General features: G+C 42.0%; 1 protein-coding gene across 1 annotated transcript in view; it reads left to right on the top strand.

The window, feature by feature from the left end:
* Positions 1-13182, top strand: part of cntn3a.2 (contactin 3a, tandem duplicate 2) — a 37776-nt gene extending 24594 nt beyond the window's left edge. The window contains exons 16-24 of the mRNA XM_030118157.1: positions 599-748; positions 846-916; positions 1530-1764; positions 3589-3698; positions 5436-5622; positions 5936-6048; positions 6200-6371; positions 7441-7718; positions 13170-13182. Of these exons, the coding sequence (XP_029974017.1) occupies positions 599-748; positions 846-916; positions 1530-1764; positions 3589-3698; positions 5436-5622; positions 5936-6048; positions 6200-6371; positions 7441-7538 (1136 nt within the window). The 3' untranslated portion in view covers positions 7539-7718; positions 13170-13182. The remainder of the gene's footprint in view (positions 1-598; positions 749-845; positions 917-1529; positions 1765-3588; positions 3699-5435; positions 5623-5935; positions 6049-6199; positions 6372-7440; positions 7719-13169) is intronic.
* The last annotated feature ends 1337 nt before the right edge of the window (positions 13183-14519 follow it).

Here is a 14519-nt window from a genome sequence, read left to right as displayed (position 1 = left end):
AGATTGTTCTCGGTTTTTCTACGTAAATCCCTCAAATGACTTCAGTCTTGCCCAAAACTACTAACCAATCAGTTATTTTCATTTGTGTTCATTCACATATGCGTAACAGTTTTTTTTCTCTTGTTCTGTGACTTAAATTTAAAATGAATTAGCAGAGTCAAGGCAAAAATCCACATGGATGGATGGATGAATTAAAAATCCACGTCATTGCACTAACCCAACAAAATATTTTTGTTGTTTATGTACAGAAATATACTAATACATTGAACGAAGAGCAAAACAAGACAGAAAATCACAAAAACAGCCTCTTTTGGTTTTGGTTTTCAGATTTTCTGAGGAGTTGATAGAAGCATGAATCTTTTATCTTTTAAAACCAATATTGTTCCCTTGATTCTGTATAGTTGCGGAGCTGTTACTGTGTTTTTTTTTTCTTCCCTTTTAGTGAAAATAAAGAAAAAAACTAATCAAAGATTTCACATTTTACATTACTGAGCAGTCTACATTACCAAATGTATTTTTTTCAGATTGCTTTGTCTCGAGTGTTTAGTGATGATTTCTAAATAGCTCCTGTGTTTTGTTTTTGTTTTTCTTTCTTCAGTCCCTGAGATCATTGATGGGAACACCCTCACAGCCACCGTGGTTGACCTCAACGCCTGGGTGGAGTACGAATTTCGTGTCTTGGCCAAAAACAGCGTTGGGGTGGGCGAGCCCAGCCCCGTGTCTGTGAAGACCCGGACCGAGGACGCCGGTACAGAAAACGAAACCCATCTGGGTTGTGTGTTTTTTTTTTCTCCGCTGTGCAGTTTGGCGCCGTGTCTTATGCGGACGCCGTCTCTGTGCTGCAGTTCCAGATGCAGCTCCAGGTGACGTGGGCGGCGGAGGTGGGAGCAGATCTGAGCTGGTCATCACGTGGGAGGTAAGTCATCAGTCTTATGTTCCAGTCTGGTACTCAGAGCGCCTGCAGTCAGGCTCCTTCATCCTCAAGTGAGGTGCTTAATATCTCCGGCTAAATCAAAGCTCCTCGTCTCTGCGGCTCGTGGGTGCCATAAATTTGGGGTCGATTGAAATCTGCCGGAGAACTTGTCGTAATTTCCTTGTTAGACTCTGGATGTAAAGCAGCAACAATGCATACCACAGACCGCTGAGCGTGACAGTTCGGTCTGTGATGAATTACTGTTGTTTTGCCAAATCTAATGTAAGGAGAAAATGCCAAGTTAAAGTCAGAATCGAAGGAGTCATTCGATGCTAAGCTATCTTATTGTTTAAGTTTTCTCATTTCATTAAATGCAGAGGAGCATTTCATTCCTAATGCTGCGCGGATGATCTGTCATAAGACTGGATTTATTTTTAAATGGCATTTTAATACTCATTTTATTTTTATCAGGTGGGTCACGAAAGCAATTTGAGGGTCGCTCATGTCTTTTGGTGCCACGAGGAGAGGTGGCGATTGTCGCGAGCCCGGCGGTGGCGCGAACGTGAGTGGTTTGTATATGTTTTAATATCACTATAGTTTTGTGTTTCACTCTCAGCCCGTTCCCGAGGAACTGCAGAATGGTGAGAGCTTTGGCTACATCATCGCCTTCCGCGCCTTCGGGGAAGTCAGCTGGACCCACGTGGCCACCTCCGCGCCCGGCGCGTCGCGCTACGTCTACCGCAACGACAGCATCGCGCCCTTCTCGCCGTTCCACGTCAAGGTCGGCACATACAACAGCAAGGGGCAGGGGCCCTTCAGCCCGGTGGTCACCATCTACAGCGCGGAGATAGGTAATGGAACCGTGGCGAGTGGGATCTGAGCAGCGCCGCAAAGCTTTTACTGATTTTTTTTAAGAGGACAAAGATCAGAATCGTGGTTCTAATGCAGCCGCTGCACTTCCAGCTGACTAAGCAGAGGGAAAAAAAGAGAAAACACAGGAAATATAATGAATGATTTCTTCTTTTCTGCCATTTGACCATTGTAACTTTACATAGAAAATTGAGAAATTTGCATATTTTTTTCCAATCATAGTCTCAGAATGTCAAAGCATTCTTGGCACAAGACATTGGACAGATGTCTATGCTGTCATTTACAATTATTTAGAATTTTATTAGTGCACTCAGAAGAAGCAACAAAAATGTAGCTTCTGAGTCATCATCAGTGAGGCTTTTCAGATCTAACATAAATTGGCTAAATGTGATTTTTTTTTTTTTTAATTAGAGCTTGAAGTGAGGAAACATGAGTGAAGGCATTACATTATTAAAATCTGATTTTTTTTTAGCTTCCTATGAGGTGTAATGCATTCATTCACACATTCATAAGTAGTTAAAATGCATCCATGATCCTTATAAAACAGGTGATAAATGTGCATAATCAACTTATAACAAGGTTCATGAATGATTAAAAGTGTTGGATCTGCTGTGTTATCGGCTCATCATTTATCCTGTTTTATAACTTCATGGCAAAGTGACAACAGTTTAATATGGAAGGAGTTGAAGTCCCGGGGTGCATTTCATTTAAAACTCACACTTATGAAAATAATTTCAACTGCTGTAACACATTGTAAAAATCAGTAATGATAAGATATTTTATTAACACTGACATAGATCTTTGTAAAATGGCTTTGTTAGCTTGGAATGTAGATTCAGAACTCTAATGATGCTGTCCAAGCGTCTTCTGATTTGGCCATTTTTCTGTTGGGACTGCCACAGACGACTAAAACTGTCAAACAAACAACATCGATGGTCTCACTGCCGCCCTGTGACCCTTCCCCCCCCGACCTCGCTGGAACCTTTTTATTACAGGTCACTGCTGACGGTGGCCTCCATCCACCTCACCCTCCTAAGCTCCAGTTTTGTTTTTTTTGTTTTTTTGTATTTTTTTCCCAGCTCCACTCGCTGCATCGTAGGTTCTGACTGATGAGTAAATCATTGAATTGAGAAATACAGCATGATATACAACCCAGAACTCTGTTTAAAACCCCTGGAATTTCAACATAAAACATAATGAACAATGCTCTTGTTACATAATATATCCACCACATAGAATACTGTAAGAACCCCTGCAAAATAATTATGAACTGAACATCGTTAATATCTTTTATAAACCCTTATGAATGAATTATATTGACTCGTGAATGCACTCATAATACTTTAAACAATAGATCCATTCCGACTCTTTCAGTTATTTCCTGATTATGCTGTAGCGATTATTGACAGCAAGGAAACCTGCAGGGAAAATTATAGACAATGTGATTTATTGAGAAGTGGTGAGAGCAGTGAGTAAGAATTGGGAGTTTGTCTCAAAGCATCCCCCCTCTCTCTTTCTCTCTCTCTCTCTCTCTCTCGCTCTCTCTCTCTTGAATGGCTGAGCCAAAGTAACAAGCGGTTGGCATTTAGATCTATGCCGCCTCTGAGTGGGGGTCAGTCGGTAGCGAGGTGTGCTTTGTCGATTCACCAACGCCACCTGTGTGCGCTGATTCATCTGAGCAGGGATCAACGAGAACGCCGCACGGTGATGAATGTAAAAAAAAAAAAATGGAGAGATTTGTTCTGCTTGTCTTTGTGTTGTTGGAGGGCGGCAGCGGCGTTCAGTGTCCTGTTGTCTGTTTTCAGAGCCAAGTGGGATGCCAGCGGGAGTTTGGGCCAGAAGTGTCTCAGCCTCTGAGATTGAGGTGAATTGGCAGGCGCTCTCCTTCACCCCTGAAAGGGTTCTGGGCTACGAGGTACATTTTACTCTTTTAAATGGAAATAGAAATCACACACAACACAATTCGAATGCTTGTCATCACCCCCGTCGGTACCTCGGAGCCATCACTCTCAAACTCCGTGTCGCCATGGCGATGGCAGCCTCAGCCGGACCACTGTTACCACAAAAAAATTATACAGTCCTTTGTACCGATGCGACGGGGAAACGTGTCGGAGCGCTTTTTCGAGAGAACAAATTAAAATGGCTGGTCCGCGTTGCTGTCTCATGTTGCGGTCATGATCTGTAGCCGTGTGGCGGCGGCGGTTCGCCAGGCCCGCCAGAACACCGAGGAATGCCAAAAGAAACGGGAGAAAACCGAAAAACAACCCCGCAGCACCGAGGGAATCGATCTGCGCCCTAATCATTATTCTCCAAAGAAAATAGGAATATTAAAGTGTTGAATTTTAAATCCAAGAACGGCTGATTTCATTATGTGGCACATGTGAAAACTGGGACGGCCTGATTGCCTCGTCTGCATGCATCTGACAGAATAATCAGGCTGATCAAAAGGCTTTAATGTGAGATGATGTTATTCTTTTGCTCAATAAAAACCCACGTTGGTTCTTCATTTGCATCCGTGATGGTGAGCTTTTTCCGTCTGTTTGATGCGTCGACACCGGCAACCGCTGAATAATGATGACAGAAAAGTAAGTAAGCACACGGGCAAGTCATTCTGGGTAATTTATATTCAGGCTAATGGTGAGGAGTGATAAAAAAATCACTTTTTTTTTGATTGATGTCCTCAGTTGGCACTTAAACCGTAGTATAAGTATTTAAAGCAGATCTTAATCTGTCAGGTTTTAATTAGTGCAAAAATAAATAAATGTCACTCAGCGTTGATGTATTGTTGGATCGGTGAGGCAATAAATCAATTAATCAAGGGATGTAAAAAAGACAAAAGTTCATTTTGATAATTGATTAACTGTTTTGGTGATAAAGTAAAAATGCTTTAGCATTACATTTTTTTTTTGTTATGTATTGTAAATTTCTGTTTTAATTTCCTGTTTTGGCAAAATAGGGCTTCTAACAGTTTTTGGACTGTTGTTATCTTTGTTGAGTTATTTAACAGGGACCGTGACTGTATATCATCCATCCATCCATCCGTCTTCTGGATTGCTTTAAAAATCTGGATCGCTGGAGCTGATCCCGCCTGACGACGGGTGAAGGCTGGATACGGACCCTCACATTTACATCTACAAGCAATTTACAGTCACCAGACAGCCTCCAGAGCGCGTTTCTGGACTTTGGGAAGAAACTAAAGTACCCATAAAAACACAGCAACTGTAAACAAGCCAAAATCAGCCCAAAGCCACTGGTTTTCATGGGTTTACCAATGGCCCGCTCTGACACCCAGCAACCTGAAAATAACAGACTGAAATCACAACAGCCAAATTTTTTCCTGTTATTTTACAGCATAATTTTAATGTGCCTTTTTTTGTGTACGGATTGGTTTAAGGTCTGTCTAATCAATCATGCTTTGGATCACATGCTTTACATCCAGCATCTCAAAGTGAATTCTATCAGGTCAGCTGGACTTGGTCATATGTGTTGGAAACATGTGACAAAGTCTATTTGACCAGATGCAAGCCGATCATTTGAAAACACACGATTCCCAGGTTAGAATAATACACGTTAATTTTACGCATCTTGCTCCTATTTGGATCCATATACGTCCTGCTTGCAGACCAAACGCCGTGCTCTGTGTGTCACTCAGGTGGCTTACTGGGAGGACGACACTAAACCGGAGACAATGGGCAAGGTGAGAGTGCCCTGGAACCAAACCTCGGTCACAGTCAGCGGCTTGGCAGGACACACGCAGTATTTCCTAACAGTCAGCGCCTTCAACACAGCAGGCACCGGCCCGTTCCTGCCTGCAATCAATGTGACCACCAAGAAACCACGTAAGTCACAGCGAGAGGAGGCGGCTGAGCAGGAAGCTCGAATTTATAACCACGCCGATTGTGATTCAGACTCCGCTTCTGCACGAGGCTTTGAATGGAGCCGGGAACAATACTGAGCGAGTCAATAAGTGCGGGAGCGTGTTTGCACGCTCAAATCATAAACGTCAAGACAGCAGAAACAATATCTTCATCTCATTTCGTTCTTGGAAGTTGTGCCGTTTATTAGAGGAATGTAATAATTGCAGTGTGTAAGCGTGACACTAATGTGTCTCTGTGCTGACATATACAAATGTATTGTGTTCAAATCATGCAGCGCCAGCGCAGCCGCCGCTGAATGTCGAGTGGACCCTAATTGGCTCTCAGCTGTCTCTTTACTGGGAACCTGTGGTGGCGATGGAATCAGAGTCGGAAGTTACCGGCTATCAAGTGAGTTCAACTTCCACAGCCATGTGATTATTCCCAGTAGGGAGCGGGCCGAGGGAAAACCTGGACTTCAGGATGAAGGCATACATATTTATAACGTGTCACTTCCCCACCGTGTTTTTTTTTTTTTTTTTTTTTTTCTTTCTCCATTCAGCTGTCATACAGGAGACAGCGACACAAAGAGGTAAACACACTCATAACAACCAATTCGACGGCGGAGCTGACCCTCCCCGAGGACGAGGACGACTACTACATCATCCGCATCCAGATAGTGAGCGAAGGCGGACTGGGCCCGCCCTCCGACCCCATACGAGTCCACCAACTGAGTAAGACGCATGTTTCATCAGGCTGTGTTGGTTTTATGGTTAAAAGTGGAAAAGTTCAAGTTCTGGTCTACGTTTGGGTCACTTTTGTGCGCTGGAAATGTTCTTACTGACAAAAACCCCCATCCCACAGAACCGCCATTTTTTTATTATTTACCTGCTTTTTGTAAATGAAGTCACTTAACACTTTTTAAATCTGACAGGGACATTTTGTCCTCTGTTGCCTCGCCATTACTCATGTCCCCAATGCCCCCCCCCCCCTTCATTGGACTCTTCTGGGTTTATATTTTTGCTGAAATATGCAGCACAATCCATCTTTCTGTCTCAGGCTTGCTCTTTTACTTGGTGTTATTACCGTCCTGTGGGACTCCAGGGGGGCTCCTCTAAATGCTGTTTTGCATTGTTGAAGTTTTGTGTTGAATCTCTGAAAACAGTACTTGAGAGAGACAGAATTCAATGCCAGCTTTTCTTTTAAAAATTTCCCTTGAAAAATCGTCTCCTCTTTTTTTTTTTTTTTTTTTTTTTTTTTCTTGGGAGAAACAGTCTTTGGATACCTCAAAGCAAAAGAAAGATGTTAGGGAAACACTTCGGCTGGCAAAACTGTACTCTGTGTTTATAGAAAGGAGTTTCTGAAGCATCAGAAGGGATGTCTCTTGCATCAGTTATGTACATTTCCTCGGTCCGTGAAGGAGTTTTGTATGGACGACATGTCATTGTAGGAAGGAAGTCGCTGATCCACGAGAGCTAATTGGCTCACTTATAAAGTGTCATGATGGAACTAGCGACGAGAACAAACTGCATTGGGCTCCTCCTGGTCCCTTTACACCCTGTTCCCTTAATACATTTTTAACTTAGTGCAGTCAGAAGCCAGTGCATAAATGAGTTTTGCCACATTTTAAGCACCCCCGTGAAACGTCCCCATGCATATTTTATCTTTCCAAAAAGCCAAGTGTTTTATCTTCAGCTGGAATGTGTTCGACCTTCCTGGTCGCACGTGTGCTATAGCTGACGTAGCAGCAAGCTTACGTTTAAAAAGGTAGACGTCATTTTGCATTTCCCTCCTGTTTTCCAGGTATGAGCGCCCGTGGCTCCAGAGCCCGCAGTGTGGACATCTCCCCCTTCTCCCTGGTCCTCACCATCGCAATATCTACATTCAGGTCAACGTTGTGACACAATGAGAGACTCTGCTCTGTTTTTCAGCTTTTCAGTATTTGGTATTTTCCTTTCCGTTTGATTTGTGAAAGTGCCCTTTTTTTTTTTTTTGGATTTTCTGTCTCTGTCTCTCTTTTCTGGAGATGGCCGCATTTGCCGTGTTATTTTTGCAAGTATGACGTGGTGCAAGAGTGGAACGTGCGGTCTGCCGCATAATTAACAGTGAACGCCAACTTTTCTTGTTTTTTTTTTTGTTTTTTTTTTTTATTTGAAAGTAGGTCCGTTTTGGCACTTTTGTCGTTGGGAAACAATGCTCCATCTCAGATCTTTTTTCCTTTAAAACTTTAGAATGATACAGATGCCTTACTTCCATCCGTGTGCCAAAGTAGTTTCAGCCTTCATGTTGCTAAAACAGCTACATGCTTTCTTTAACTCTTGGTCCTTCTCAGTTTCATGCAGAGGTCCCCCAGTAAGATTTTGCTTGGTTTGGAATGTCTGAATTGTTCAGTGCACAGTAGGAACATGCTCGTCCGCCTGTGCCCGTGCCTTTGGAGGTTTTCATAACGCCATCACTTCTCGACACTGGTCAGCGATATTTAGCGTTTCAGAGCATACTGCAGCCATTTCCATCTTTACGCGCTCCATTAACAGTTGGTTGTGTCCCAGATGAAACTCATAAAACACTTCATAGTGTCAGCGTTACCCTTTTTACCTTCTTTTAATCATTTGATTTTTCAGATCTGAATGTGCCGTGAGGCTCCAAGAGGTTTTAATGCCTCAGATCGGTTAAGAGACGAGCCTTCTGATTGATGGATTAAACTTTACTTTGCATTTCTAACGATTGCATCTGCCTGCACACAGAAACAGCACCGGTGGCTCACTCCTGTCTGCGTGTTTTGTCTTCCTGTGCTCAGTATTTGTTTTCAAACTGTTATTTTAATAGAATACTTTCTTTTCTTTTCTTGAGAGGAACAGCCAAATATCCACTGGCTCCAGCTGCTCAAATGTGACAACTTGTCACTTCTGTGTTCCAGCAGTTTTCAAAGTGTGGGACATGCCAAGAAAATTATTCATGAAACAGAAAGTGAAGTTTAATGAAGATCAAATAAAGTGTTTTTTTTTTGTTTTTTTTTTTAAATAAGAAGCTTTAGTGTAAAGCCAACAGTTGCAGACTATGTTTGAGGACTTGTCCTGTATTTATAAGGGAAGCTTTGCGTTTTACTGCTCATGGATCCAACAGGCACTAATAATACTATTTCATAATGGGAAGAATACCAGGAAGTTGGTATTCATGCTGATTTTATGACTTGATGTGTACAGCTTGACATTTTGAGGAGTTTGAAAAGGGAGCAATGTGGTTCCAGCTCTGCGAGGGGTGTTCACCCCCCCCCCCCCCCCCCCCCCCCCCCCCCCCACACACACACACACACACACACACACACACTTTGAAAACCCCTGCTCCATTCTCAGTCGGAGATCAAACTATTAACAGGGGAGTTATATCACTTTCCCGAAAAACTGTGATATGAAATCACAAAAGATCATCTCCATTGAAAGTTTTAATCGACGCATTTCTTGTCCCAGTTTCTGAGTTACTGAAGCGATCAGATAAGCAGATTGCTTTGCTCTGCATGTGATCACAGAGCGGCTAACAGTTGGTAGAAGGACGACCTCCTGTAGGTTTCAGTGGGCTGGTTTAGAGTTGTAGCCTGTTTACAGTAGAATGAACAAAACGATGATCCTTGCTTTCTGAAGTCCACAGAACTAGTGTGTTCAGAAGAGTAGAAGCATACACCTCGCCTCATGGCTGCTGTGTGAGTGGATCATTCAAGCAGCAGTGAAAGCGACAGCTGGCGGTGAACAAACTGCTGCTATATGAACGCTTAAGGAAATCTCAGTAATGTTGGCTCTCTGGCCGCAAGGAATCCTTTAAATCTTATGAATTAGGGATGTTTCACCAGACAAATTTGGAAATATATATTGCGATGCTGCTGCAGCTTTGAAAGACACTATGTGGAAATACTCAAATAGATATGACTTCAGGTCTTGGTAAAGCTCGGCAGAGCAGACATTTAGCCAGTTATGAGTCATTCCGCTTTACATCATACTCTGCACTGCCGAAACACCAAGAAAATAACTGTTTTTTTTTTTTTTTTGTTAATTTGGTCGATAATGATAACAGCAACCCACCAAAATAGCGATGTACCACAAATGTAAACATATTTATGCTGACAACAACAGTATAAAGACACATACAAGTATTTTTAGTTTTTTTTGGTCAGTCACAAACTGCAATTTTTGTCAAATATAATAGGGCCCAGCTTGTACCAGCCTGGCCTGTGGGAGAGCAGCAGAATGTCTTTATTGTCACATCATGCTGATTATTTCATTTCAGGGAAATTACTCTTTTTCATAAAGTTGAACATTAGAATTTTGATTGCTCCCATTCCTGAATGTTACCTATGGAGCCTCATAGTATTGTCTGCTGTAAACACTTTGTCACATAATTCACAATTACACCCACCAGCACCTGCTAGGGTCTCTTTGTGCCGTGTTTGTTTACCTGATCAAGACAGTACTGCTTGTCACACACACACTCTCGTGCACGCACACTCATCATTTTCAGCATCAGTAGAAAAGGGGAGGCTCCCATCATCAACTCCAGTAATCTGAAGGTGACAATCCGACATTCACATCACACCTGCTTCACACCATGGCTTTCCAGGCATGTGGAAATGAGAAAATCAGCTTCGGTTGACCTTGTTTCACTTTTTTTATTATTCAATTTATTAGCAATGTGTGTTTACAGCCAACTGAAAGAAAACAAATGTTTTCAGTGAAAGACTGAAAATGTGTGCCACTGATCCAAAGCCCGAATAATGTGACCTGTTTTTAATCTGTCTTTCGTCTTTTACAGCACCGACACTAGATAATGGTTTTCTTACATGACCTGCCAACAGCTTCGCAGTTAATGCACAGGCACGGTGTTATTGCTTTTCTATTCCAGTCATCAGTTGAAAAGCTTGTCAAAAATGTCCTTCCGAATTGTGATACTTTCAAATGAGTCAATCTACAAAAAAAAAAAAACAAAAAAAAACAATAAGCTTTTGTAATTTTTTTGACTGCAGATCTAAGTCATTTGATATGAGATTAATGTGAAATACCCACTGCTCTATTTTATTGAACCAGTTATTTGCTCATCTGCTAACTTTGTTAAAAGACCTCATATCATAACCATTAATCATGACCATTAATCACTTGAATAACGGATAGAAGGAGACATTTGTCAATCTGAAATGATCACAATAGCAAATTCAACATGATGGACTCCTAGTCAGACGATATGAATGCTCTAAAACCTTTCCCTGAGCTGTGGATGAAATAATTATTACATATTGTCCCCTTTTTTTCCCCCCTGACATTTCATAGACTGAACAGTTATTGGGACATAAAATTGACAGATTCATCAATAGGGACAGTGATCAATAGCTGCTGCTGAAGTCTACATCCATCTGAGGAACCACACAGCCCGAGCCAATCACGAGCATCGTCAGCCATCGCAGTTGGGACAAGAGGTTTAGAGCGCTGCCAATTGTGCCAGTCTGATAATTGAAATCGAGCCACCAGCTAAGACATTGTTTGGCTAAGTGTGTGGTCAGCTGTGTTTTTTAATACTGTGTGAATCTGTCCTCTTTCGTCTGTTGTATTGGCTTTTTTTATGTGGTTAAGTGTTGTCATTGTTTATTTATGTGTTTCGGATAAAACCCACGATGCTCAGGTATTCAGGCCTGTTTTTTTTTTCCCCCTCGATCTTTGAAACGCTCTAAACTTGGCGGCACCGGCCAGATCGGAAACGTGGCGGCACACAACACGAGGGTCTATTTAGCAGTCTAACTTGATGAATGGAAAGCCGGCAGTGTGCCATGATTTAGCAGACATTAAAACATCTTAATAAATTAGAGCAAGCCTGAGGGGCTTCAGTGAGAAAGGGCAGAGGGGTAATGCTACTAATGACACTCAACACAAGACTAATATATCAGGATTTAGACCAAATCAGGACAATCTCATCAAGATAACGCCACAAAAAGTGTGTGTGTGGGTGTTTTGTGTGGTTATGAGCTGAGCCCGCCCGACTGTGTCATGGACGAGATCCGTCAAGGAAACCTCGGTGCTATTTAGAAACAAAAATTGCTTAAACACATTACTTTTTCCTCACCTGTGGTTCAAGGCCCTGGGCGGCTGAACCGCTGCAAACATTCAAATAGAATAATACAAGGACAGTCTGAGAAGAAGAAAGCCAACGGCTGTGATCAAGGTAGAAGTTGAAAACGTCGGCTTTTCTTTGAAACTGCCCTGGATTGACAGAGCAAAGGAACGGGCAGGAAAAAGAAAAAAAGAAAAAATGAACCCAAAGCCACAACAGGTGCATCTCACTGGTTCAAATTTGTATTAAATGTTAAGATAAAAAACCTTTTCTTGCCCCACTGAGTGTTGATAACTACCTGAGAGCTGTCTTTTAATCCTGTTGCGTTTCGTGTGGCTTTACATGTGGTTTAACCTGTCCACATCCTCTCATCACAGAGTGTCATTGATGTTTACACAGGAAATGCATCTTTCTGGCTCATTTTACGACTATATGAACTGAAAAAAGACAAGAGTCGCACAGTTCATGCCCCTGTGTCTTGGGGACTTAGAAGCATTGCCGACCGATTTGTTTTGTAACGTATTGGTACTGTGGAGATGTTTTAATTTCGACTTTGTTTTCTCTTTTTTATGTTTGATATGGTACCTGATTTTCTTCCAATTATTCTGCACAAAGGTCAAGTGTTGGTTTTTAATCAGAAGCGGGCGCCAATTCAAGAGATTCTCTCACGTTCTCCCTCAGTACAGTATCCTCTACCCACTGTATGCGTTCTGTTGTGATTCGAAGCCCCCGACTGGGAGACCGAACCGCGGTGTCCTAGTTCCAATTGTAATTCTCAGTCAAACCCAGAATCTGAAAAATACATGAGCAGAGACATTTCTCAGCAGCTGCTATCACACACAGCCTTTTGGTGCAATGACACAAACACTACCTGTTACAAGGTAGCCAGCCAGCGCACAGCCGACAACACGCATAGTATCTCTTCCCTTTTTATACTGATACACCTTTATGGTTTTCTGACCCAAAAAAAAAAAGACTAAAATTGATCACAAAACAAGTTTCATTGAATTTATTAAAAAAAAAAAAAAATCCGTAAAGACTGACCATTTGATCTCTGGGTGACAACGCTTGGCCTTTCTGTTGCGACGCCTCGGTATTTTAACGTGCGGGTGATCTCCGTGAGATCGTGGCATTACGTTTTCACATTGAAAAGTCATCAGCTGATCTTGATATGCTGAAGCTGTGCATGTATGATATTGTTTGGTGCATTTGTGTTTTCTAAATGAGGGAGTTAATAAAAACAATTCACTGAGGTTCTTCTCCTGGTTTTTTTTCCTCCTCCTTCTTCTTCTTCTTCTTCTTCTTTTTTGAATTATGTGTGGAACGGTGTCATTTTCAGCATCAGCAGTTTTAGTGTCTTTTACTGCAGGAGGAATTTGAGCGCTGCCTCGGGGCACCATCAAAGCTATAAAATGCATAATATTATGAAAAAGCATATAAATGAGAGTAAATTGCAGGAGTAACGTGCTGCTCAGTGGATAAAGAACATATCCACTGAGGCTTTTTTTCTGTACATACTAATTACAGTGTTATAATAGACGATAAGGGCTGCCATCCCAGATTGCAGAATGTTTGTAATATCGACATCAGGTGTAATAGCTTCAAAAAAAACACACATAATATAAAACAAGCATACGCTGCTGGACTTTTATTGAGGCTTTGAGGAAGTATGTTTTTTTTTTTTTTTTGTCTTGAAATTATTAGAGCATGCATCTGCTGAAGTTTAGAAACCCTCCTCAGAAATAACGAAATGACACGGAAAGCTACGGTGAAATATTGATTGAGCCAGTGTTGCAGAGATGCTTTTAAGATAATAAGAGGAGAGAAGACCCTGTGAAGAGATCAATAGGAAGGGGAAGTGAAGAAAAGAGAGGTTTCTTCCTACACACCACAGATCATCCATAATGAGCCGACGTGTCAATACTTTGGCCATGGCTCTTCACATGCTATTGACCACTGAGTCACACCACCAAGGCTCCTGGAACTTACCTTTGCAGTCACTCAGGTAAAGGTAAAGACATATCTGTGATATATTTATACAGTGTGTCACATCACGAGCTCAAGGCTGCAAGCTGCTTTGGATTCAGACACGGTTCAAACAGCTCTTATAGAGATATTGGCTAAGACATGATTGGTCTGTAATACTTCTCTCAATGCAGCAGATGCTGAAGCCTGCTTGCAGCAGATTGTAAATACCAATACTGCCCCCTCATGGCATCAGCATCCTGGTGCATCGGCGTGCAGTGGGGGGGGGGGGGGGGGGGGGGGGGGGGGGGGGGGGGGGGATTGGGTGAGGTAATTCAGGGGAGAAAAGGCTGTGTCTGCAGTGTCTGAGTAATGAATGAAATCACGACCTGAACCTGCTCATGCAGACTGACAAGATCCATTGGCTGCTTTTCAGCTGCGTTTCTGTCTCCGTCTTAGCTGTCAACATTAACGCTTTAGCATGCTGATCAACCAGTCCTTACAGCAAATTTTAAATTGCAGAGGGTTTTGAAAAAATATTGTTTTTTTTTAAACAGCCTGAGCTCAGTTTTAAGATTCAATATTATGTGTCTGATGCAATGAAAAGCAGTTCATATTGAAAAGCACTGGGTTTAGTTTAAAGACTCAAGTAGAGTGAGAATAGTTCAAGTTTATTTTAAAGAATCTGCATTGAATTTAAAGAGTCTTGGTCTGGATGGAAGATTCCCAGTGTCATTTGAAGAGCAAAGAGCAGGGCTTTAAAAAATAAATTGAAAAAAAAAATCCAGGAGTGGCTTGATGAATCTGGGTTTCAAACTGTCTTAAATTCA

The sequence above is a fragment of the Salarias fasciatus genome, chromosome 20, assembly GCF_902148845.1.
Source record: "Salarias fasciatus chromosome 20, fSalaFa1.1, whole genome shotgun sequence".
Lineage (NCBI taxonomy): Eukaryota > Metazoa > Chordata > Actinopteri > Blenniiformes > Blenniidae > Salarias > Salarias fasciatus.
This window is presented reverse-complemented; position numbering and strand designations above follow the sequence as displayed.